General features: G+C 35.7%; 1 protein-coding gene and 1 long non-coding RNA gene across 2 annotated transcripts in view; one reads left to right on the top strand and one right to left on the bottom strand.

Annotated features, from left to right (window-relative positions):
* Window positions 1-26,857, top strand: part of lin7c (lin-7 homolog C (C. elegans)) — a 46,274-nt gene extending 19,417 nt beyond the window's left edge. Inside the window, exons 3-5 of the mRNA XM_039753774.1 lie at window positions 16,493-16,564; window positions 18,240-18,449; window positions 25,097-26,857. Of these exons, the coding sequence (XP_039609708.1) occupies window positions 16,493-16,564; window positions 18,240-18,449; window positions 25,097-25,264 (450 nt within the window). The 3' untranslated portion in view covers window positions 25,265-26,857. The remainder of the gene's footprint in view (window positions 1-16,492; window positions 16,565-18,239; window positions 18,450-25,096) is intronic.
* LOC120529719 lies at window positions 1,379-24,086 on the bottom strand. The gene is made up of 3 exons (XR_005633795.1): window positions 23,568-24,086; window positions 15,625-15,687; window positions 1,379-1,917 (listed from the first exon to the last, which is right to left on the bottom strand). It is a non-coding gene; the product is annotated as an uncharacterized LOC120529719 (long non-coding RNA).
* Window positions 26,858-27,909: the final 1,052 nt, after the last annotated feature.

The following is a 27,909-nucleotide window of genomic DNA, read 5'->3' as shown; positions in this document are numbered from 1 at the left end:
AGGAAAAGGACTTAAATATACTGTATTGTACACTGTACTGTAGTAAAAGAAATTACAAAAAATGAGTGTAAAAGAAAATTCCTTACCTTTATTCCTCTGATCTTTATACAATGTCTAATTTCACTTCCATCGTGATGGCTTTCCTCTTCTTTGAGGCACTAGCATCTGAAGACTCTGACTTTTGTTTAGGAGCTATGATAAGGGCCAAAAAGTCGCCAAACAAAGCAACACAAAGGTAACACTTCCTCCATGCGCAAACTAGTTCGCCAACTGCCTCACTCATACACCGCATTACTGCGTGTTCTTCCACTGTGTGCAACCAAACTAGTTCTCCTACATAGTCTGTAAGTACGATGCTAACGGCATAAGCCGCAACACTCGCGTCTCAATTTTTTTTTTAAGTTTTAATGTGAGTGAGTGTTGTAAACTCGAAATGTCGTATGTTGTAACCCGAGGACCCCCTGTATGTGTGTGTGTGTATATATATATGTATATATATATATATATATATATATATATATATAAAAATAATGGAGTGTCTGCGTATTTTTATGATCTTATAATGATGGCAAAACGTGAAGTGGAATTGAATCAGAATTTACTGAAATGTAAAGCTATTTTGGAAGTGAGTCTTTAGGCGAATACAGAAAATACCAAGGTAATGTCTGGAAATACAGTGTAGGGGCTGGATGCATGCAAGAACTAGATATGTGGCTTTACAGTGTTTGTGTTAAAGCTGTTAAGAGGAACTCTGTCCAGTGCACAGGGTCGCCACAAGTGGGTGTGTAAAAAATGTAGTAGTGTGAAGGACAGTCTGCAGTCAGTGACTAAGACATTTGTTTGTAGAATGTGTGGGAGAGAAGTGTGGAATGCTGATGTAGTATGTGTAAATTTAGATTAGAATGCTGATGTGATAAGTGTAATTTTAGCTGTCTGCAATGGAGTTGTTTTTTTGGAAACTAGGGAAGTTCTGCTTTTTGGATGACATGTTGAATGCAGGTGGAGTGGTGAGAAATACATGAACAAGCTTATTCACCAGATGATGTGACAAGTAGTTTGCTATGAGGGATACTTGGCTGTTGAAAGCAGAATGTGAAGCAAGGCTGGAAAGAACAGGGATGAGAATGAGCAAATGGGCGTGTGTATTGTCATGGAGTTGAGAGGACGATAAATGATAAAGATTTGGTGTTGAGGCAATAGCTTTTGTACTGAGGAGAAACAAAACTAGGGTATTTGGGGTATGACACACGATTGACTATAAAATCTTATTCAGGCTTTGTTCTTTCTTAGTGGCCTTTGTTTTTTGGAATATTTTATAGTTCCACCAATGATGAACCTCATTGTTCCTTAAAAAGGCACCAGTGTTGCATAAAATTGCTTTTACTTTTGCTAAAAATAAGTTAAAAATGAAACTGTACAGAAGGCACCTCGTGTTTATTGTCAGTTTCCTTTATGTTGCACTGTATAAAGTCAAGTGGTGTACTAATTTGAAACTAAAAGTAGTAAACAATGTAAGGGGAACCCCAAGAGATGACACATATTTGTCATACTAGATGTGATAATCCCCATATATTGCCAAAAGTATGGTGTAATGGAGATATACGTGTTAGCAGACTACAGTGATACCCGTTACACTTTTTGCTGGAACGCAAGTCCAGCTTTGATTCATAGGAAATGCACCTTTTATAGTGGTGATTTGGTGGGAATAGCCAGTGCCGTCTTGTTGTAGCCATTGCTGTTCCTCCAAATGAGTGGCTTCTGAACTTTTGAGGAAACCATTAAATATGTGGTTTTCTTGGCGTCTTCTCCAGTCCATGTCTTTTCTTTGATTTAGTTCCTCCGACATGGCCAAGTGGTGATACTACTTGGTAACATCTTTTTATATCTCCTTTAAAGATAGGTGTTGTGTGGTGTTTTCTGAAAAAAAAAAATGTCTTCAGGGTTGCTTTCTGTAATATTACTAATGACAATTTCTTCGACTATCCTATTGTTTATCAATTTTTCTAAATGTAATGGGTCATATTTTGAATTGATAATTTTTGCAATAAATATATGCAAATATAGGCCTACTTTTCAGTTCTTAAACTTGACTTAAGTTTTGAATTATGAATTTTTTATTTTGATATTCACAAGTGTAACACAGATTCTATAAGTTCTATAAAGATTCATTTAAGATTCATTCATTGCCTTCTTTTAGTTAATTTTACTAGAATAAAACTACATTCAAACCTAATTTACTAAACCAGTGTTAACCTGGTCCACCTGAAAGAAAATTCTCTCGAACAGGTATTCAGAAAATGCAATGTGGGAGAATTTTGGCTTCTGGATCTTCAGTGAGAAAGCTTAAAAAAAAAAAAGACATCATTGTCTGCAAGCTGGGACAAAAAAAATATATTCCCAGCAACACAAGAAAGTTGTCAAACAAAAGATTCAGTCAGTCCAACAAGCTTCTTTGCTAGCACAATTGTCACAATATCTACCTCAGAAACGTTTTAAAAATTGTCAGTGTTACATGACTACCAGATTCCTACAACTCTTTGTTTGATGAAGTGCTTCCCAAGTTCCGTCTTAAATGCTCTTTCCCTTAATTTCCACTAGTGCTGTCAAATACATGATCCAGTTGAAAACTGGAGAACTCTGAAAAAGGCACAGTGTTGAGGGGCATATTAGTGTGGACAAGAACCAACACTTCTGTACCAATACCAAGTCAATACAAACGTTCTGAAAGCATAACAGTACTAGATTTCATTTTTTAACTGTATTGGTAAAACTGAATGAAAATTGATATTACACTCATGCATGATACCAAGTAGATGAATTACTTAGAAAGGCAAAGTAATGTATTAGTAAAAACTATATAAGAACATGGCTCACAGTGGTGATGATACAGCACCACATCAACACCTGTCAAAAGAAAAAACATATGTCACATCTGCAAGCCAGGAAAACTTAAGCTCACAATTGTGTAAATTGTGCTTATTATAAAAACAAAAAATGGCAAAACACACAGCCATGCATAAGATTTAGTTATTTCCACTTTTATCCCTTTATAAACTTAATTCACAAATAGATTTATGCAAGTTCAATGTTGTGACCTTTTGGATGCGAGTTGTAATTATTTAACTTGTAGTTTCAAAAATTTGTAACAGATGAAATGACAGCGATATTAATCACTTACAACCCCAAATCAGAAAAAGTTGGGACAGTGTGGAAAATGTGAAGAAAAAAGCAAGTTATAAATTCTCCTCAAATTTTATTTCATTGCAGATAGTATGAACACAAGATAATTCATGTTGTTTTTTTTTTGTCAACATCATTTGATTTGTAAATAAATATCCATTCTTGCCATTCAGGCTTGCAACACATTTCAATAAAAGTTGGGACAGTACAGCATTTACCACTTTGTACAGTTCCCCTGTCTTTTAACAACACTTAAAAGACGTTTAGGCATTGAAGAAATCAAGTGACTAAGTGTTGCAGGTGTTAGTTTGTCCCATTCTTCCTGCAAACAACGTTTTAGGTGCGCAACAGTACGGGGTCTTCGTTGACGCATTTTTCGTTTCAAAATGCGCCAAACATTCTCTTTAGGAGACAAATCAGGGCTTCAGGCAGGCTAGTCAAGCATCCGCACCCTCTTCTTACGCAGCCATGCCTTTGTTATGCGCGCAGTATGTGGTTTGGCATTGTCTTGCTGAAATAAGCTTGGGCGTCCCTGGAAAAGACGTCGTCTTGAAGGCAGCATTTGTTCCTCCAAAACTGAGATATACTTCTCAGCATCGATGGTGCCATCGCAGAAGTGCAAGTTACCTTTGCGAAGGCACTGACACAACCCCATACCATGACAGACCCTGGCTTTTGGACTTGTATCTGGTAACAGTCTGGATGGTCCTTTTCCTCTTTGTCCGCAGCACACGGCGTCCATTTCTTCCAAAAAAGATGTGAAAAACCGATTCGTCTGACCACAATACATGTTTCTACTGCACAATGGACCATCCCGGATGCCTCCGAGCCCAGAGAAGTCGACGGCGCTTCTGGACACTATTTATGTATGGCTTCCTTTTGGCACAGTACAGTTTTAGCTGGCATTTCCTAATGTAACTACATACTGTAGTGCTTGAGAGTGACTTCCTGAAGTAGTCCTGAGCCCACGCAGTTATATCATTTATTGATGAATGACGGTTTTTAATGCAGTGCCGTCTGAGGGCTCGAAGATCACGGCAATTCAGTTTAGGCTTGCGCCCTTGGCCTTTGCGCATGGTAATTTCTCCAGATTCCCTGATTCTTTTCACTATGTTATGCACTGTAGAGGAAGAAATGCCGAAATCTCTTCCTATCTGTCTTTGAGAAACGTTTTTCTTCATCATTTCAAAGATTTTTGCCCGTACTTGGTGGCAAACTGACAATCCTCTGCCCATCTTTGCTCCTAAAGGAGTAGGCCTTTCCTCGATGCTGCTTTTGTACCGAATCATGATTGCAATCACCTGTTAACATCACCAGTTTCAAATCACATAATTATTTAGTTATTATACCTCATTACTACCCCTGAATTGCCCAAATCCCAACTTTTTTTGAAATGTGTTGCAAGCCTGAATGTCAAGAATGGATGTTTATTTACAAATCAAATGATGTTGACCAAAAAAAAAACATGAATTATCTTGTGTTCATACTATCTACAATGAAATAAAAGTTAAGGGAAATTACTGCTTTATTTTTTTATTTACATTTTCCACACTGTCCCAACTTTTTCTGATTTGGAGTTGTAATACAGTGTCCTACACAGTCCATAAGGTAGAAACAGTGGCTTTGAATTCATTGTCTGATTTCATCAAGCACATCCACAGACATTCTTCATTTACTATTAAGTTTATACAGTTAAAGGTTGTGGATTAAACATCACACACATACAGTTTTATGTGTATGAGACTATGGGATAAGGGTAGAACCTGCACACTGGCAATTGAAAACAGTCCCAACAAGTAAAATTCAATGCAAGTTCCAGATTGAGTAGCTATGTGGCTTGCTTGGTGATAAAATAAGATGTTCCATTTGCTAATATTAAAATAAAATGTATTTTGTGCTTTGAACCACAAAGCATCACAGATATATACTGCTTAGCATAGGGATCTGAAACTCCAGTCCTAGTGGGCCGCAGTTGCTGTAGGTTTTCATTCTAATGCTTTTCTTAATTAGTGGCTTGTTTTTGCTGCTAATTGACTTAATTTGAATTAACTTGCTCTTGAAGACTCAGACCCAATAATTGTTTTTTTCCTTAATTAGCAGCCAAAAAGTAATGAGATGCAAAATGAACCAAAACTTGACTAGCTAACTGTGACCATCATGAAATATCTGAAAATAAAAAGGGTGGAGGTCTCGGGAATGTTGATTTGCCAAGGTCCCCAAAACATTTTAACAATGTTCTTAGAAAAGTAAATTAAAAATCAACAATTTAAAAAATTTCTGCAATTGCACAATGAGAGCATCAATAAGTCATGAAATTAAAGAATGGCTTTAATTAACAAGACTCTGTGCCTAATTAAACAACTGGTTGGAGTGAAAACAGTTGATGTATGAGGATCTGACTTAGTTGGTCTTCTGTTTGCACACTCATTTCACATTTCATTTCTGTTTAAGGAAAGAATGAAGCAATTAAGATGAGCGATGAAGAAATTGTGGGGAACAAATCTTATAAAACAAGTCAATTAAAATCAATTCAAAAGAAGTTAATTAGCAGCAAAAACAGGTCACTAATTAAGAGAAGGGTTAGAATGAAAACCTGCAGCCACTGAGATGCCTGAGTTAGCAGGATGAGCAAAGTAACATACTTCATTGCTGAGTACAAATCTACAAAAGCTAAATTTGTGTCATTTGTTTGGTTTTTCAAGCCAATTTAATGTTCATTAGTATACTCATAAAATGTGACGAACATAGTGAAAATACATATACAGTAGTCCCTTCCAGAATTATTGGGACCTCTGGTAAAGATAAGTAAAAAGGTTATAAAAAGTTTACCTTTTAGTGAATTAGCTTAATCTCGCACTGAAAAAAATGAAAAAAAAATCCAATCTTGAACTGAAGTTAACTTATTCTGAGAAAAAAGAATTCCTCATGAAGGAAATAATTATTTTTAACAAAACCACACGTGCCACGATTATTGGCACTCCTGTATTTAATACATTGGTAACACTTTTAATTTTTTTGTTACTGCAAAAAGGCATCCGTTACTCATTTACTCTTTTGGTACAAAGGCTTCTTTTTTTGTTAATAACATTTAAATAATAGCATATGTAAAGTGCTTATTCATCTGTACAATGTGACCTAATTGGAGAATATAGAGCAGGAAGTCTGAGATCATTCATCTTTACAGAAACTCACATGAGCATCCATGGTCAGAGACTGAGACGGCCATGGCAGGAGCTTGATTTTGTGTTCCTTTAACCATTTTAGTGTTGATTTGGACATACATTCTGGATCATTGCCTTGCTGTAAGATTCAATGACAACCCAGTTTTTGTTTATTGTCCGAGGAAGCCAGAATTAAATTTAAAAACCATGACGCCATGTATCCTAACAAGGTTCAGAGGACAAACGGCTTTACAACATCACAGAATATTTACCATGCTTGACAGTGGGATTCAGGTTCTTTTCAGCATAACCATCTTTCTTTTTACACCAAACCAACCTTGAGTATTTGTTGTCATTTTCATTTCGTTTAACCATGGTACATGCTTCCGATCAAAGTTCTAGTAGCATTTAGCAAACTCCAGGTGCTTACATTTGTGGTTAAATGACAGAAACAGGTTTTTTGTAGCATGCCTTCCAAATAATCATTTAGATTGAAGGGTGGTGTCGGATTGTAATTTTGGAGACTTAGTGATCCCAAGATGCTACTTTTTCCTGTATTTCTCTAACAGTCATCCTTGTGGATTTCATTACCTCTCTTATCATCCTGATCACTGTGCAAAGTAAAGTTAGGTCCTCTTCCTGGACTTGTGGCAACAGTTCCAGTTGATTTTCCCTAACTATAGAAATGAGCATTTTCAGGCGAGTAGCAATTTTTTTATAGCCATTCCTTGACACATCTTTCCCTCATTTGAATTGTGTGTTCTTATCTTTCCCATGTTAATGAATAAATAATGGAATTTGGCCTCTGTGCCACCTCATATTTATACCCCAGTGAAACAAGAAGTCATGGATAACTGCTTGAAAGTTTCTACATGCTGTGATCAACTTAAAATAATAAGATATAGATTTTTAAAAATGCTTCAGTTACATTTTGTTCATAAGAATTTCTAGGGGTGCCAGTAATTGTGGTACATGTGGTTTTATTAAAAATAATTATGTCTTCATGAAGATTTATTTTCAGTCATCACTCATTTTCTAACCTGTTTAGTCCTGAACAGGGTCACGCGAGTCTGCTGAAGCCTAGCTAGCATTGGGAGCAAGGCAGGAACATACCCTGGATAGAGCGAGCACACACACACACACACACACACACCCCAACCATACACAGCTGAACTGGAAATCCTAAATTGTCCACTAACCTGCATGTTCTGAGCACGTGGAGGAAACCCACACAGACACATGCAAACTCCATGCCAGGGATGTCGGGACTGGTTTCCTTACTGCAAGGCAACAGTGTTAAAACTGTACTACGTGCAGTCTAGGAACTATTTAGTCTTGGAATATATGTACTTCAATTGAAAGTTGGCACAGAGCTGGACAGTTTGACATCTGTGGCAGAGCGATGGGTGCTGAGCTGGCTCCTGTCAATCATGGAGAATCCACTGCATCCACTAAACAGTATCATCTCCAGACTGAAGAGCAGCTTCAGCGACAGACTGCTGTCATTATCCTGCTTCACTGACGGACTGAGGAGATCGTTCCTCCCCCACACCATGCGACTCTTCATTTCCACCCATGGGGCGGGGGGTGCGTTGGGGATAAACGTTAACATTATACAAAGTTATTGTCTGCATTTTTATCACTCTTTAATATTGTTCTTTATGTATGCTGCTGCTGGAGTATCTATCTATCTAGGGAGATTTCTGTTTTTTTTTTTTTTTTCTTTCTTTCAGTATGAGATTAAGGTAATTTGCCAAAACGTGATATTTATTTTTTTTTACAACCCTTTTTGCTCATCTTTATCGGGAAGTGTCAATAATTGTGGAGGGGACTTTGTCATATATTTGAAAGGTACAATGGTAATTGTAATTCAGCCTTCCAGTTACACTGCTGGTAGCATCACTCCTGTATATATTCTAATTCTGGATTTGTACACTGGCTAAGCAATAACAAAGTGTGATCAGTCATATAGGATTTGAAAATGGCAAAACAAAGGCTGTTTCACAAGAGTTCTGAAATAATAAGTTAATGTAAACCTGACAAGTTTGATTTCAGGCAGGATTCCTCAAAGTTGGGACAAATACAAAACAGGGAGAGATTAGAAAAATGAAAACACCAGGATTTTTACATTTGAAATTTGAATCAGTTTGACTCATCCATTTAATATTACTCTATTTTTTAACCAGCTAATGAGGCAAATATAAATCTTAACAGTAGCATATTTTTGCAAATATAACAGTAATTCTCTGACAAACCAGATTTTAAAGACCTGTTATAACAAAAACCGTTTTGAAGAGTTTGAAATTTGCTAATTCAATGGTACAGGTATAATAATGTTTAAATATTTGTTTTAGTATTGATTTTAAGCATCATTTTTCACTTATTGGAGTGAAAATTCCAGAGAATAAATTGGAATGTGCAAATGGTAAGATATATCAGATGATGATATCTTCCTTTTTAAATTCTAGTTTGATATCCCTCATAAGATTTTTTGTGTTTTGGTATTTATGAATACCAGTACAACTGTTGTCATGTTAAAGCTGCTTTTACTGTTAATATTTATTTATTTTATATTCTACTACATAAAAAGTACAATATTGTTCACTTGAATAATGGCTGAATTTTTAATAGAAAACCTTTGAAGTGAATTTTTGTTTTTGCTTTGGTATTTAATAGGTATCAAGGATTGTACATTTTCACTGGTATTGGTATTGAATAAAAAATTCTGGTATTGTGACATTTCTAGTATGGACAGATCACTCTTTGCTTATTAGAGGGCAAACATCAACTGCAAAAATGCATGAATGGTTCTTGTAACCAGCTGAAAAGTATGTATACAAATGATAGGTGTCGTCAATGCAACAGCCAGTAGTGGCCATGATGAATATCATAAAAAGTGTTCTCTTCCCTTGACCTTAAATGGAATGTTTCACAGAATTATTACAACATTTTAAAATTGCAACTAAGGTGGTATTATGCACAAACAGCATTGTTTGTTATTCAACTTATTTGGTATTCAACTGAAAGAATGTTCTATGTATGTCATAAATGAATAAGCCACAGGAAAAAGAAACTACAGAACCCTTTCCTAGTGAGACATTTCCCAAAAGTAACTCTAATTCTGTCTAGCTTTTGACTTCGACAACACAAGAAAATTTTACCACTGTGGAGCAAATCATAATGAACAACTGAAGTAACCTTGCATGAATGTACACTATAAGGTTTAGCTGTGGGTCAACAGTTAAACATGAATAAGGTCTGTGAACAATGGGTATCTAGATTACTGTTACCTGAAGTAAAGTGTCATTGCATTTCCTGTTCCAACGAGAATCTCAAGCTATTGAATTCAGACTTGGAGGAATTTGATATTTTTTTTTTTTATAACTGGGGATTTACCCACATCAAAGAAATTCAACTTTCAAGCCAAAATCATGTTCACAATTTTTATTACATTGAAGGTGTAGTCTATATTGATTACTTGCTTCAAATAGCCCATATAACTAGTCAATATTACACTAATTTGCTGGGGCCTTTGCAGTAATGGAAACCAGCAAAGAAGGCTGTCAACTATCCCCTTTCTGTTTCTTTGACGGTGATACTGCACAGATTGCCAAGACTGCTCTGTGGTACTATGGATTCAAAGAGATGCCAAACTTACCTTGTTCTCCAGAGCTAGCACCATATAACTGCCACCTCTTACCCAAGGAATGTAAAGTAATTTTGGTAATGATGAACATACTGTAACAAGGCATCTCCACAGTTGTGGTTTCATCAAAGTGGCATAGAAAACCTTTATGAACATTGTAAGTGCTCATGGAGATTATATTGAAAAAAACATGTCTGGTTTTACTGGTATTTCTCTTAATAGGTCAGACTAAAATGTTTTGATCAACTGTCATATACAAACAAAAAATCCTTTATGCAGTAACAAAAGTTTGCGTGTTTTCCTCACATATGCATGCGATAAACAGCATGAGATTCCTTAGAATACCGGCACAGCAATAAGTGCTGCATTAATCAAGCTATTGCCATTGTGTAAGATGGATTTTTAAACAAGTATAATATACTGTATTTGAGATTTTCACATCCATAGTTTTATTTACACATTAAACTATATAAAAAAAATCTAATCTTTGTTGATGCTAGGATGGCATATTTTCCTCTTCCCATCCCTGAAATACCAAACATTTGTTTGTCTTTGTGCTTCTCTGAATGTGAGAAAGGAAAATTAAAATTATATATAATTCACTAAGGACACATAAGTCAGTGAGCGCAAGCAAGACAGAGAACGCATGCAAGACAGAGAGACACGCCCACCAACTCTAAGACCATGGGATACGCACGCCAGAGCCCGGCCCGCCATATCTAATCCTACTTCTGCGTCCACCGTCGCTATCAATCGAAAAGCAATAATTAGCAAACAAATAAAGAGAACTGGCAGGTAACAGTGCAAAATTCACAATTAGTATGCCAGTTTAAAAAGATAAGTTTTGAGGGTAGTTTTAAAATGTATTATTGAATCGAGCTGATTTATATGAGAGAGAAGAGAATTCCCAAGCTGAGGAGCACTATGAGAGACGCTCGAGCTCTCATAGCACAGAGTTTGATGTGTGGTACAGAAAATACAGCTGCAGATGAGAATCAGAGTGAGTGAGACGAGTGTCAGTCTCTAGGAGATCAGTGAGGATGTGGAGAGCTTTAAATGTTAAGAGTGGTATTTAGTATGTTCAGTGGATTTAGAACAGCAGGTTATTATCCAGGCAGCAGAATTTTGAATAAATTGTAAGGATTTGTGGGATGACAGATAGAATAGCATTGCAGTAATCTGTACGTGAGGTGACTCGGGCATTAATCAATCATTTAGTACTGTGTTGCGTAAGAAGTCTAGAAATGTTTTGGAGATGGAACAAAGCAGTCCGAGAAATGTTACTTATACAGGAGGAATTATTTAACAATAATAATTATTATTTAATAATTGCCATTATTAGTGTATAAATGGATATAAATAATTGCATGTAAACGATTCACCAAAATCTGTTGTATGTAAATGATATTGTTTAAAACGTTATTGTTTTTTCATCAGAAAACCCGGTTTCCACGTCTACCTGTATTAGTTTAAATGGCACTTTTACCACTCGCAATAGGGCGGACACGTTGACTTATCGTGTCGACTGGACAACACAGTGAATGTGGTGTCTATCTATATATATCGATGTTTTCCGTAGCCTGCTACAGGAAGGTACTCTCTCGACCATTGGCATTGGTTTCGCTCCTTGCTCTTTTCGTTATACTGTGACGGTGGTTTCCTAAGCCTTTGTTATACTGAATTTCTTTCTAACTGTTTTCTGTTCCTATTATTACACCGCCGTATGCTACAGCGGGCTTCAGCTAGTATATTATATTATTATAATATATTATACCTGCATGCTGAAACTGTTTAGGTTGGTGTATCATATGTGGAGTGCTTTTTTTTGCTCCACTACTATTTTACAATCTCCAGTAGGAAGGCAGGACCCAGCTGTACAGACTTGACATGTATGAAATAAATTAAACATGGTCGAAAATGTTTATATAGTTACAGTTTATTTGATGACCTGAAAAAATTTTAAAAAAATAAATAAAGTAAATGTGGTATTTGAAAAATTTTGGGTACCCATTTAGTTTTAAAGTCTCAGGACTAGTTGGGTCACTAGTCTGGTCTGCACATTACGTGTTAGTCATCTAGTAAAGACCTTAATAAAGTTCTTTGATGCTCCAAACATTGTGTAACACTCAACAACTAGGGGCTGTTCTGAGGATCTGAAAATCTGCAAAACGGTATCTGCATAAGACAGAGGCTTTTTTGGAGTTGAATGCAGTGGACAGATGAAGTTAAAATTGAACTCTTCAGCCACAACCACAAAAGGTTTATTTGTAGGAAAAAAGGAGCAGCATTTGAAGAAAAGAACATCTTGCCAACTGTTACTATGGGGGTGGAATTATGCTTTGGGCTTGTGTGTCAGCTAGTGATACAGGAAACATTATGTAAGCTCAGGGAAGAATTACCAACAAATCCTCAAGGAGAGCGACAGTCAGAAAACTGATGCTGGAACAAGGGTGGCTTCTACAACAAGACCATGATCCTAAACAGACTTCGAAATCTACTATAAAGTGCCTCAAGAAACCCGAAGTTAAAATTTTGGAATGGACCTCATAACCCCCAGTCTTTCGCATCTTTGAAATTCATTGTAGATCTTGAATGTGCTGTGTATGCAAGACAGCCTAAGAATGTCACATGGAAGTGGTTATCCGTGGAAGTGATGTTCAAGGAAGAAAAGGGAAACATTTCCTACAGAGACTTTATAGCTGTTTTACAAAAAGCTGTGACTTCCAAAGATGGTGTTACTATGTATTGACTTAGTATTACTTTGTACTTATTTATTTATTTATTATCTCACCAAATAAATCGTAATTGCATGTCAGGCAGTGTGAAATAGTTATTAAGGCTTTGTGCTTCAAACCCTGAATATACGGGTTCAAATCCTGCTGCAGACACAGTATGATTATGAACTTGTCATTTCAGCTTCCTGTGCCCCAACTGGAACAATAAAAGAAACATAGCCAGTTGTATCTCATATGTTGTAAGCTGACAATGATAAAGGTAACAACAGCCCAATAAGTAAATGTACATTAACATTTTCATAAAAATGCCATTTTTTTAGTTAGTCTGCAGCCAAAGTTGCATTTACAATTTTTTTTTTTCTTTGAATGTCAACAAAATATGTAATTTGGCCAGGGGTGTCCAAAGTATTTTTTGTGTGTATGTATGTGTGTACAATGTGTGTGTATGTATGTATATATATATATATATATATATATATATATATATATATATATATATATATATATATATATATATATATATATATATATATATATATATATAGTATATGTTTACCAGGTATGCACATCATACAAATTTTGCACATATTTGAAAAGGGAAGCTATAGCTATAGGTTATGTTTTGTTCCAAAATGTTTTACTTTATTTGGTGACCGCACCTGTGTTTTATTCCACTGCAGGGTATTCCTGCTATTACATATACTGTACAGTATATGTGTATTTGTGTGTGTTTGATGCCTACTGTATGAATCAATGTGTACTTAATAGATTAATATATTCTAACTGCATTTAGCAATCAAAATTAAATATATGTTGCAGTAGCTAAAGAAATTAGGAGCAACAAGTTAACTGGCGTCCTGCCTATGTCTGATTTCTGAAGATCCTTGAATGGCTGCCTGTCACCAGCCAATGATTGCCTGCCTCTGGAATCTCCTAGAGTGACCGATGACAGATTAATTACTAGCTTTGCCAGATTACAAGGCGAGTGTGTAAACAAACAATATTAAATGTAACCGCATTGACATTTCTTTCCTTCATCCCTTATGACGGTACATCCTTTGAAGGTGCTTTGTGGAATGAGTGAGAGAATGTAAATATATTATGAATATTTTTTTTCCATCACAAAAATTATGTTAGAAATGGAAGGCTTATTGTGTATTTTTAAAATGTTAAAGAGGCTTATTTACAGGGCTTTTCAGAGACTTCCTGTTCCTGTCACTATGTATTTAAAGCAGTTTAAAGATCCACAATTAGTTGTTGGTCTCTGTGTAAATCTGATCAGAGTTGTTGTGTAAGAAAGGATTGAATTAGTTTACCATTAATGAATGACATTAGATCATTCTGTTCCGCTCAGTTGTTCTGTTCCCCACAGAGGTAAAATTGCATATACTGTACTGATACAATTTTTAGCTGGAATAGAAATAACAATGTGGATGGGGAAGTTTTAATGTAAAAATTAAAAGACTTTCCTGGTTCTATTACTGTGCTTTGTACCATCTTGAATTTTCAAATATATTAGGATTTAAGACATGCTTGGCCTTACTTGAAAGTTTCACATTGAAAAGTAAGCAATTTGTTCCACACTTTGTCTCTTCAAAACAGAAAGAATAGAAAAGAAAGGTTCACGGCAGCCTTGTCTAGTTACAGCTAAGGTATATATTCTCCCTACTATGTGGACAATTAACCGAGTGTAACTGCAGACTGCAGTATCTATGATGTTAGTCACGAAATGGCCATTACAGTACACTATGGTTAAGATTAGGGTTGTGGGAGGGTTATCCGATTCAAATGGCATTTCATGACTGACATTGTGGGCATCACCTGACGTATGTAGTAGGTATTGCAGGCTGCAGTTAGACCCATCTCCAGATAACTGTTGTGAAGCTGTGTTTATGAATGTGCAAATATGATTTTTTTTTAAAAAAAAGTAAATTTCTGACTAGATACACCATGTTATCTACGGTGAGAATTTTTTTTTTATGGCATTCCACATAAATGAGCTTCTTATAGGACCTTGTTTTATTCTGCACTGCAGCATTATAATCTTTGGAATACTCCAAAAATAAAATTTATAGTGAAGAGGCTGAGTGTTTGATCAAACTTTTCTAGGACAAAGTCTGCAAGGATAATGGATCTGTGAAGAATCGTAAGAGTAAATACAGTCCAACAATTGCATATGTCAATTGTCAATTACTTTGTGTTGCATATTTGTAATTCATTTTGATCACGTTGCAAAGATCTGTTTTCACTTTGACATTAAAGAGTGCTTTTCTGTTGGTCAGAGTAAAATCCACTGTGATTTAGTTTTGCATAAAAAATAAAACATGAAGTCCCCATGGGAGTGAATAATTTTTTTAGTACACTGTATATACACATGGCAGTAAATTTGAACTTGAACAAGTTATAGAGTAGTAAAATGTTTGTAAAAGTTAGTACATTATAATAAGAGATCTTTTTATTTTATGATATCTTATAAATATTTAGTATAGCTTTTTGATAAATAGTAGTGTAAAGAATGGTTTTATTTGATAGTGTGACCCCATTAACCAAATAATTAGAAAAGCACTTGTGAACATCTGACGCAATATATAGTATGACCCACTGTGGTCACTCTTTAGAATGCTAAAAAGAATTTCTCAATTTCCATTATTTCTAGCATGGATAACTGACTTTGTCCAGGAGGATATACATTTTGTAAACATTAGACATGAAAACTCACACACGGTATTGATGCCATAAATGTCTGGCATTGAGACATTTGCTGTCACTTTACACTGTAGATAAGTAAACACTCAATGTGTGATGAGAATATTGGCAAAAAAGGAAAAGCATTGACTAAAACTGCAGTCTGTGAACCTGTATCATTTAAACACTGCTAAGTGTAGTGGAGAGTTGCACTCACCTGACATGAATCCCAATCATTCATATTTGCAATGGAGCCATATTCAGGAAGTTCTCATTTCACCTTTTAATAAAATATAGAATATGAAAGTCATTTGCATCTTATCTTTCTGGAACAAAAACAAGCATCACCTTCCTGAAGACTGTTTTTACATAGTGCACAACTTAAAAAATTTTTAGTTCAAAACTGAATTGAGAACATTGAGGAAATTATACTTTAAGGTTGCTAAGATTCTTGCTTCGCACAATGTTTCTTTCCAAAAGGACAAGAAGACAGTTTTGCATTAACTATATTATTTTTACTTGTTTATTAAAAAAATAATAAATTACACTAGAATTTTTTAGTTATTTATTATTGAGAATAAATTATTAACGAATGATAGAGACCATTTTAAGGGCTGTGTTGAAAATGGTTTCCAACAGCAGTGATGTAAAGTTCCATGTCCTGTAATATGCTCATGATAAAGGAGGATATTTTTTTACATAAGATCCACAATGTCAACAGACGAAAGGGGGCAAAAATAGTTATTGGTTTTGGTGCATTGCTTCCAGAACCAGCAGTATCTCACTTTTAAACCAATTGCTGATTTGTGTGTTTCATAGAACCGTTTGCTACAGCATATTGTTCAAATAATCCCTCATGTCTTAGCCTGAAAGAGCCTGTGCAAACACAAAGCACCACAATTGAAATATGGTGTTGAAATAAATATGTTGTGTGTTGTCTTCAGCAAGCACAACAGATACTGCAGCAGAATTGACAAAATTCAATTCAGTCATGTAGAAAAATTAATGTGCATCATTTAATGAAGTTAGCAAGAATTAACTGAAAAGTAAAGAGGACTTTGTAACTCTTTTCGCTTATCTTTCAGGTTTATGAACATGTTTATGAGACCGTTGATATTAACAGCAGCCCAGAGGTCCGAGCCAATGCCACAGCAAAGGTATCCGAATTTTTATTTGTGTGTGTATACAGTTAACTTCAGAGTAACTGGCATCCCCCTCTCGAAAATGAGTTAAACATTAATGTATAAGTTAAAGCACACATGTAATGGGTGACGTTTTGGGTCTAAACAAACAACTAAAGCTTTATCTTTTAACATTTTTTTCTTGAACAAAAATCTATTTTTTTAGAGAACAGTTTTTTCATTGAAAAAATAGAACTCTTCCAAAAAGCTTCTTATCATGGAGGTGGGGCCTTAACAGTTGATTTAGATGTATTATAATCCAAAGATTCAACCATCCTATAAAGATGATAAACTGTGCTGTTTGGGTTTTTGTTTGCCTCTCTTAACATCCATCCTTCTCACTGTGCATGGCTGTGTGCTAATGCACCCACTTCCTAGAAAATATTCAGTTGTTTCACACTTAACTAAATTTTTTTTTTTTTTTTAATATGGCCATAATTGTGGTTAGCAGTTATTTTCATCTTCTTGTGATTGTTTTTTTTTTAACCATTGCCTAATTTGTGTAGATCAACACCCTTAGTCTCATGTGAGTTGGAAGCACTTTGGATTTACCGACATTGATAGATGACAAAGGATCTGACATATGTGCAGCCTCATATTTATATCCCAGTGGAACAGGAAATGGTCATGGTCATAGTTTTAGATCTGGCTTAATAACCAAATATTTCTGTTTTCATTTTATAGCATATTTAGGTGACTAAATGTTTACTTATATCTGTGCAAAAAGATTTTATCAGAATAATAATCAAAAGGTAATTTTTTGTGTCATTATTTGTCATTAAATATGTTATGCATTCACCAAAAAATCTTGCATTCAGAAGTAGTGGTCTTATTTAAACAAACAGGTTGTGTGTATTGGTTATTATATAAGAAGTTATGAATCATAGCATGGAGTCATTAAATTGCCAAAAACTGTTCGAAGCATATCCACCTGCATCTGTATTGTGCAAACACAATACCAGGGATAAAATACTTCATGGAGGATGTGCAGTAAACTGTGGCCAGCATCCCAGAATGTCCAGCACACTGCAAACAAGTCCTGTGAATGGGTTTACCAGAGAGAGATTTTAAACTTCATATAGGCATTCGGTGTGTGCTGAGCCATTGTCCTGTTAAAAAAGGTTATATATTGATTAACAGGTTCTCCTTGGTGCATTGGCAGACTTAACTCAGTTGCTCCTCATGTCAAGGGAAAAGTGGGACTTCTGCAGTGGAGATGATCAGCCTAGATGCAGACAACAGTGGCAGGTTCTCAAAAGCAGATGCTGCAGATAGGCATTAACAGAGGAACTTTGTTACAATGTCCTCCTTCTAATTCTGTGGCATTGTTTATGTGGGACTCACATATACTTCCTCATAGGTGTGAGACCCATACTGTAGGTACCATTGACAACATAATAACATTGTAAATATGCTGCGGTACATGAGGTTGACCAGCCATCCTCATAAAAGCAGTGATTTGGCCCTCACTCAAGTGGGTTATCAACTATTACAGTCTTCCATATTCTTTTGGCATATCCTAAGTACAATATTGATTTTTGTGCACTTTGAATCACTACCTCTAGTGCAAAATTTCTTTTGTCATAGAAGATATATTGAAGGCTTAATATATTTAATTTGTTCTTAAATGTATGTATCATTTGTTTGATAGGCAACTGTAGCTGCCTTTGCAGCAAGTGAAGGCCATTCCCACCCTCGGGTAGTTGAGCTTCCAAAAACGGAAGAAGGCTTGGGCTTCAATATCATGGGTGGGAAAGAGCAAAATTCCCCAATCTATATTTCACGCATCATCCCAGGGGGAATTGCAGACCGGCATGGTGGACTCAAGCGAGGAGATCAGCTACTTTCTGTCAATGGTGTGGTGAGTGCCAAGTGTTTTGAAAAATTTTGCAGTTAGAATGATTTGTGAAATTAGTTGTTCAAGATTGTACTGAAAGCTTAGGTAAACCTAGCTATTAAAAGTTTACTCAGTTTTATAGAGTGGAAACAAAGAGTATTATAACGAGTAGTTCAGCAATGTTCTCAAAGCTCTCATTTAACTAATATTAGGCTACAACATATAATTTATGGGTGTGGGACTGGATGGTTAGAACTAAGATCACATAATTAATAAAGGATTACAATATTTTGTACAATGTTTAATGAAGCTTTACTAAAAATTGTGTTGCTTTGAATTGGCAAAAAATGCTTACATTTTAAAAGCTCTAATCATAACAACATTTTTATGATACATTTCTCATTGGCACCACATATACAAAGCTTATTCAGAAACTGGAGCCAGAAAATGTGCAAAGGGCAATGCAAACCTGCCAGTATAGCATTGTAAGAAAAGACTAAAGTTAGATATCTGAGTTTAGATTCAGATGAAAAGCAGATGAAGTATCTAAACTAGGACAAATGTGACAAAACTTGGAGATGCATTCTAAGGCTTGCTATGGCTTATTTGTTTTACCCAACCCAACAAAATTGTATTTGAGAGGTAAGCAACCTGCTTCCATTAGTCAAAAAACTACAGCAAAATGTTTCAATTTGTGTGTCAACACAGCCATCCCAATGATTCTGTAACTGGTAAAGGCTTTGTGCGACTTTCTCATTACTTTTTTTTTTTGTTGTTGTTCTTTATTTCGCCTTATACAATTTCTCGTATTAGGAATTTGTTAGTTTTTGCATAGTCTGTGTTGTCTGGGATTGGCTCCAGCAGACCCCTGTGACCCTGTAGTTAGGATGTAGCAGGTTGGATAATGAATGGATAGTTTTCGCATACCCCTTGGGGTCAGCCATTGTACAGCGCCCCTGGAGCAATTGAAGGTTAAGGGCCTTGCTCAAAGGCCCAGCAGAGTAGGATCTCTTTTTTGGCAATGACGGGTATTCGAACCATCAACCTTCAGGATACTAGCACAGATCCTACTTTATTGACACAGCTGCCAATAAAAGCATATTTGTTATATCCAACATATTACCTTGTTGAATTTCAGAAATGGATAGGAGTGGGAGATGTGTGTTATAACAGGTGGAACAAAGCAAGTGCTAAATTAAAAACTACTGGTAAAACCAATAGGTACTTGCACTAAGTTCATTTTAATTTGCATTCATTCCTGTCTGGTTATTCACGTGACCAATAACAGCTTACAGTGGCCTCTAACACATGTTTTGGTGACCAGCAGCTTTGATTCCACTCCATGCAACAGGAAGCAAACAGCCTTTGGATTGCTTCATTCCTACAACTCAACTCCCAATTTTTTTTCTTCCAGTTCATTTTCTCTAAACATCACTCATTTTGTGATCATCATAAAAAATGACTAACCAATACCACCACTGGTCAATGTTTATTAATGAGTGAGAAGACCCAGAAATCTGTTACTAGTTTTATATTATAGGATGAGGACCAGTTTAATCCTGTTTTTGATTCAGTAAGTTGTGATCTAGTCATTTGGTACTGATCAGTATGAAATGTATTATAACAACAATAGCTGCTTTTAAGTAAATTAAAACTTTGTAAAGGGGGAATATTGAAATTCATTCATCTATAGAAATCATTTGTTATATGTTCTGTCCTGCACCGAAAACCCTAATCACAACTACAGTAAACAAGTTTTTGATCTAAAATGAGTCTTTTATTTTCACAGTTACCTTCCAACACACATAAGCATTTTCTACAATACTTCAGTATACTTTCTTTCTTCACCTCTTAAACTCCAGGGACCTCATGTATAATGCCATGCATAGAATTCATACTAAAACATGGAGTACGCTCAAAAAAAGTCTGATGTATAAAACTGTGAGTAAGCCAAGTTTCACTAACTTTCCCTTTGTAAAACCCAATCAACATGAATTTTGACGCACATGTGCATGCCTACAGCCCCACCCTGACTTCTCCCCAAATTTTTCTCCAATATAAATAAGCTCCTTCCGTTCACTGTTTTGTTAAAAGATAATGACAAAAGCACATGGAAAAAGAAGAATTTCAGTGAATGCAAAGTTGAGTCAAGGAAATGTACTATTTGTTGGTGTAAGCAGTAGTATAAGCAACAGAAGGAAACTGATACATTGTGGCAGAGACAGTCGAAAATTCAAGTTCAGAAAGTTGCACAGTGCCTAGATTTAAAAAAAAAAAAAAAAAGTGGTCAGAGGCAGCCCACTGTCAGTTTATTCCATTTCATATAATATTCCAAAAACTGCCCCCTGTGGTGAGGACATGACTCCAGGCAGTGATGGTGCTGCTGCACCCAGCACATCTTTGGGTTCTGAATACGTACATAACTCTGCCTCTGAAACCGATGGGCGACCATATGACTGTGTACCTACAGACTCTGTTCTGGAGTCAGAAAATGCAATTGTGGATGCTGTAAGAGATGTGGCCAGTGAATTAAGTAAGCAAGGCCGGTGCCACCATTAAGGTGAATTAGGCATTTGCCTAGGATGCAGGTCAAAAGGGGAGGGTGGGGGTTGGTTGGGGGGGATTGGACTCAGCTATAGAACAGTCAGTTAGCACAATAATAAGCTTAGCCTAGGGTGCAAAATAACCTAGTACCGGCACTGAATATAAGGAATGTACTATGTGATATTGACCACAAATTAATTTAACTAGTTAAAAAATAAATGGTGCATTTGATTCCCAGTTTTTACATTCTACTAATTACATTCAAGCGAAGTTGTAACACTGTCCGATTTGGCTGATCATTTGATGGGTCAGGGTCAATTTCATCATACTGCATCTCTTCAGGTACAGGCAGCCACAATTGTGTGCCACAATATGCAGTACGCCATATGCTTGCACAATGTGGCACACATTCTGTGGACTATAGAGTGGAAATGCTTTCTATTTACATAAGCAACGTCATCCTCTGAAGGTGCCTTTATAGTGTTGCGTCGGCACCGAGAGACCTAACAGAAAGATTTGCTGCTCATTACATACAGTAGGTCTTTGAGGTGACTAGCTATCCTTGAAAGGACTGCTTGCCTATTGCTGCACTAGTTGGAAAAAGCACCTGCGACTATGCAAAGTTGCCGTTTTTATAGGCTGTCCCGCTATAGATGATTTAATGCCCGCTCATTCTTTGATTCATCCCTGGATGAAGTAACTTGTCCAGCACCATTGCAATAGCAATGTGCCTTGCAGTTATCGACTCCAAATACATTTGGAAAACCAAATATTGCTCAAAATTGCTCTTTGATGTTTGCCAGTTTAACTACAGTGGAAGAAAATCATTGATATACTGTAGATGGATGACAAGCTGGCATGGTGCGACTCAGTGATGATTGTGAAATACCTGATCGGTCAGCAAGTTCATGCAAAAAGCTCCTATGGCTAAAAGCCCAAGGGTAGACAGAACTTGCAAAAGAGCAGGAAGAGCACAATTCCTGCCTTTGTAAAGCTCGGCACCATTTCACTACAAGAGGATAGCTCTTGGAAATCGAAATTGACTTGGAAGCCAGTTGTCGTAATCTATAAATATTCTAACAATGCTGAAGCACCCATGGTAGATGGAATAGTTTGTTCATTCCATGCACCATTATATTGTTACAGAATGATTACAATCAAGTGAAATAAATTTGCAAATAATATGCAATTAATTTTGGTTTATTTGATAAATCCTGCATCATAGATGTGAATCTAGAAAAGAAAAGGTCCGCCCATTTGTAAAACCGAGCATAAACTTGTGTACTCATGGTACGAAGCTGCCGTGAAAATGTGCGTGGCTTTACACAAAGTTTAGTTTTTATACATCTCAGTGTGCATGGAAAAAGGCATACGTAACATTTTTGTGTATACACACCGATTATACATGAGGCCCCAGATGACAATTGCCCTGCTACATTTTTAAATCTTAATTCACTCTGCATAACAAAAGAAACTGTTTTTAAAGTGAGACCTTGGAATATTTCCAAGACATCAGATGAGTAGCTCAGATGTAATTCTGGGTGAGACAGAGTCCCAAGATAACAGGGAAGTCTCCTCCTAGTAGCAACCCTGAGTGGCTCCAAATCATTCCCATCAGGACTGCCAACTACCACATACCATTCCTGCTTGGATGCTAGGCAGATTATGCTTACAATGTATACTAATAAAGTATGAGTAATTTAGCAATGGAAAAAATATCTTTTTCCTAATTTGACTCTTCAACCCATATTTTCATGACAGTATGCAAAATTTGGAATTTATTATGAGAAAAGTTCTGGTTTCCAGTGAAGATAGGCAGTTATAATTATATATTTACAAGAGGCATTAATTGAGGTATGTATTATTTTCTGAATTTAAATTAAATTAATTGATTACACTCCACATTTTAAGTACCTCACAATGTGTGTGTTTTTTTTTTTTGAATGCTCCAAATTATAATATTGTTTGGTGTGCTGAGCAAACCAGCAAATTCAGAAACTAACAATGAATTTAAAAATAAATACAAAAGCATTGCACATATTCACATACATTTTATAGATGTGTAGCTAGGCAACAAAGAGGACAACTGCAGCATGATAGAGACGATCAAACTCCTGCAGTGTAACTATTCTTTACGTAAAAGAAATAAGCATCAGATACAATGCTAATCAACGTGAAAAATCATAGAACATTGTTTTAAAACACCATCTTGAAAGTTTTTGCTATCCTTAACACCTACATTTTCAGAACCATGTGTAATGCAGTTCAAAATATCAAAAATGTTCAATTCACAAGAAATGAAAAACAGAAATCTTTCAATTAAAAATATTCATCCTTGTTGTAATTGCTAGCTTATTGCAGTTGTCTCAGTAAGAACATAGTTTGACTCAACTTATGTGAAATTGACAGCTCACTTGAGTTAATCTCATTAATGAGAATTAATACCATCACAATGTAGAGTCTTCTGGTTTTAGGAGTGGATGTTATGTTCAATAATCCAGATCACAATATAATTAAAAATGCTGATGGTGACCGTAGATACTGGTATAATGTATTTATATTGTATCACATTGAAAAAATAATAAATGTACTACTTACTACTTCTACACACTGGCATGCTTCTTGTTCTTCAAAATGCTTGTACGTTCTGCTCCTCAAAAACATTCAATAGTAGATTTTCTCTTGACCAGATAAAAATGAGTTTGATTTTTTTCCTCTCTCTCTCTCTTTCTCACTCATGCCATTGCCTCCGCCACTGCCAAGGAAACATAGTATAAAACGCAGCCTCCTGTTTTTATTAGTTCACCAAATAGGCTGAACCACACAGCTCTCTGAGTAATTCACTTAAAGGGGTAAACACACTTATTATGTACAGTTCACATACAGCTCCACTCACAAAGATATTACTTTTAACACACAAATACACCAACTGGAAATTAACATTTCCTATTTCCTTTTGAATGTACTGTATATTTTCTATTTTCTTTATATGTGTTTGCAAATTTTCAACTAATTTTAATATACCAGTAATTATGAAATCCATACTGGAAATTTATTTTTATCTGTTTTAAAGAAGTTAAAAATGCAAAACATCCACAACAATACTACAATTAAATGTGCCTAATTAACAACAAGAACACATCTTACAGAAGCTGTTTCAAGATTAGACGTGATTTTAAACGTGAATTTGCTGCAGTTAAAAATGTCAATGGAACAACTCCAAGCCATCCCACGAAAAGGGCCTTTAATGGATAATGGGGGAAGCTCTGTATAAAATAATGTGCGACTGACAAGTAAAATGTCCTAAGGTACAGAAATGACAATGATTGCAGTGGTCAGATGGGTGTGGAAGAAATTCTTAAGCTCTGTCTTCCATTCAGACTTTTAAAGCAGGCCCTCTGTCACTGTAGGCTAAAGTTTGTGACAGTTGTGTGAGGAGCGTGGCTGATTAAGAAAAGATGGAAAGAATGAAGACAAGAATGATCAGGTGGATGTATGGATTGTCACAGAGAGAGAAGAAGATGTGCTGATTGAAGAGACAAACTTGGTAAGGAGGTGATAGGTGTTGTGCTGAGGGTTTGGGCATGAAGAGCTAAAAAAAAGAGGATGATTGGGTGAAGAGGTGCACCAAGATGGAAGGTGGTGTAGATGAAACCCAGAGGGAGGCCAAAGAAGATGTGGTTGGTGGAGAGGTGATGGATAATATAAAAAGGCTTAGTCTTGCCCAAAAGGTTACCTAGGATCACAGAGAGTGGGACAAAAAGCATTTGGGGCCACAAGTCAAGCTAAATAAACACAATAGACAGTCAGTAACCTGATGTTGACAATGCTTCAAACTCACAGTATGCAAGAGTCCAAAATGTGAAAAATGAGATGAGGGTAGAATTTTTTGCAAGGCACTGTAGGTTATTGGTCATTAACATCAAATTTGATTAAGTACTTGCTAGTAATAAAAGTGATTAAAAGATTGAGTAATGATTAAATGTTTAAGTGATTATAGTTTTAAGTTTGATTACATTTGCATGTTTAAAGTAGTTTAAATCTGAGAGAAATGGAAAGAAGGTTTCCAAATTCAGCATATTGAAACGTAAAATAATTGTATTATTTTTTCTTCTCTTTTAATGTAGAGTGTTGAAGGAGAGCACCATGAGAAAGCTGTCGAGCTCCTGAAGGCCGCTCAGGGGACAGTGAAATTGGTGGTACGGTACACTCCAAAAGTGCTTGAAGAAATGGAGTCTCGGTTTGAGAAGATGAGGTCTGCAAAACGCAGGCAGCAGAACAATATTCCTCAGTAGCTCATTGCTTCTGTCCAACATTGTCTTGTGTTTGCATTTCTTAGACCTTTTGCCTTTCACAGAGGGTCTACAATTCATTGTAGCTTAGAAAGGTGTTCATAGTTTCTATTGTTTGTACATGGTCTGCGTGAGATGTGGTGTTGGGGCTGTTAGCAGGGGAACTGGTAAAACTGGATTCAGTAACTACATATATTTCCATACATATTACTTATACACACACACAGACGTAAACACACACATTTATAGAAGGATAATGGTGGGAAGGAGATTGCCTCATTTCTTGCCAAATGAATAAACCTGCAGCATTCCGATTTTTCTTTTTTTTTCTTAGCAACAACTGCCATTATAGTAGTGAAATAATTGTAAATTGTGGTATATATATATATATATATATATATATATATAACACAACTGACCATTTGTGTCTATGGTGAAAACTTAAATAAAGGTCAGAACACTAAAATGAATGTTTAGTTCCTTCAGCTGTCTGCCACAATAATCTCACTTTTTTTTATTGATCTAATTTTTTTATTTACAACTGTTAACAAATTCCTTTTTTGATAATCTCTGTAAATGAAGCATACTTATTTATATAGTATCAGTTTTAAAAACAATCACAATTCTCAGGTTCTTTATATATTCTTATACTCTGTGAAGGTGTGATAGAATTATACTGTTTCAAGGTTTGTATTTCTCCCAGCTTAAAATGCTTCACTTTGAGCACATCTTGCATGCAGACTGCTGGGATGTTATGAGAGCCATTTCTTCAGTTTATTCAGAATATGACACAGTATTTGGATTTATGGTGACAGGACAACTAAATGCTTCCTAAAAGCATAAAACTGTAAACTTTCATGGGTATAACCCAAAATGGAAAAAAATACAAGAATTCATTTAGTTGTGTAGTTAACTTTTGCAGTCCTGGTTTTGTCTCACAATATCAATGTTGTTTACAGTTCCAGTCGTCAAAAATGTGGCGGAGGATTATATCTGTGATACATCATGTATATAGCGCAACGCGTATTGTTCATGAAAACAGCAATATTAAAACAAATATTCTTGCCACTTAGTAAATCATTAAACAAATTTTATTTTATAGGAAAGACTTTTGCTCTTTGATACTTTAAATGGGTTGCACCTAAGCAAGCAGCTGTATTAAACAATGCACACTTTTGACATCTTGAAGAAAATGTTCACGCCATTTTTTCACATATTTAGAGCATAAACCAAATCCCTGCCAATAAAATATACTGACTATACCACTACTAAAATTCCCTTCAAATGGTTAAAATGTGAGAAGCACTTTGTGTCAGGGCATGAATCGGGCTAAGCAGTGTCACTTAAATTTTGAAATGCAAGTTGGTTTCTTTTTTTAGGATTGAGTTTGTAATTTTTTATGGCACATTGTATTTATCAAATTTAATATATAGCCTAATGTTCCTTCTTGCTGTTGTATTCCTTGTGATTAAAATATAATTGATTGTTTTTACTGTATTTGCGGGAGAAAATAGTGCACTCAGTTGTACATGCATGTGAAAGAGCATTGCTCCACAGCTGGCTTTTATTCCAATAAATATTTAAGTTAAATGAGAATGCTTAATTATTATTGTTGTTATTATTATTATTATTAAAATGATTTGTTAAAAGTTGTTTCTGATCCCTACATTTTTTAATGCATAGATTCCCTCATTCTATTAATTTGTTTTTGAGCAAGCACTTGTACTTGTTTTGCAGGTTAACATTATGAAACAAAATACCAAATAATTGAATTAAAGTTTTCATTGAAGTCATTAAGTGTAATTAACAAATTGTACAACATTGTCGTTTGTAAAGATCAAGCACAATTTTGCCTTTAAGCCTTGAGCAAGTAGCCTGCATGATTTAGGAACATCCCGCTGGTCCAGTTGGTGCTTATTTGCTGGCCACCTGGTGATCCCTTTTCTGGCAGATGCCCCCACATTGCTCACAACTCCGTCAGGAAGTTGCAGTGTTTAACATTCACTCAACCTTATTTAACATTTTCCCTTCTCTCAATTACGTGTTATTTTCAGGACCACGTGATTGGGTAACTAGGCAATTGCCAACTTTTCCTGCGTTTTTCTTTTTACCCGGAGTGCCTGAATATCTAAGTGCTCCTTGGCCTTATGCTGGCTGAAATTATTACAATGCATAATTCTTCTTGAAAAAACAAAGGAAACATCATAGAAATGTACTGTATGTATACTTGGGCAGAATTGTGTACTAACTAATACATCCTAAATACTATTGAGCAAATATGCAACTGATTAGCGGAAGGACAATGTTGTATGTGTGCACATGATTGTACTTTTAATTTATTGTGCATAACAACTGCAAGGAAGTTTGTTTTTAACACTAAATATATTTATTATTTCTTTCATAGAAAATTGGAGGTAATATTGTCCATCACTAATTCGTGTTTCATACAGGCATTCAGTCTTAGTTAAATTCATTATTTGCACAATTAAATTGTAAAAGAATTATAACATGAATCAGCAAGTCTAGTTTCTATATGACATTTCGTATGACAGAGCTTATGTAAACACTAATGCAAAAGCATCTTAAGCCCCCAAGAGGGAATGGTTTGCATCAAACTGATCTTTGCTAAAATGTTCAACGTCGTGTGA

The sequence above is a fragment of the Polypterus senegalus genome, chromosome 1, assembly GCF_016835505.1.
Source record: "Polypterus senegalus isolate Bchr_013 chromosome 1, ASM1683550v1, whole genome shotgun sequence".
NCBI classification, from domain to species: domain Eukaryota; kingdom Metazoa; phylum Chordata; class Cladistia; order Polypteriformes; family Polypteridae; genus Polypterus; species Polypterus senegalus.
This window is presented reverse-complemented; position numbering and strand designations above follow the sequence as displayed.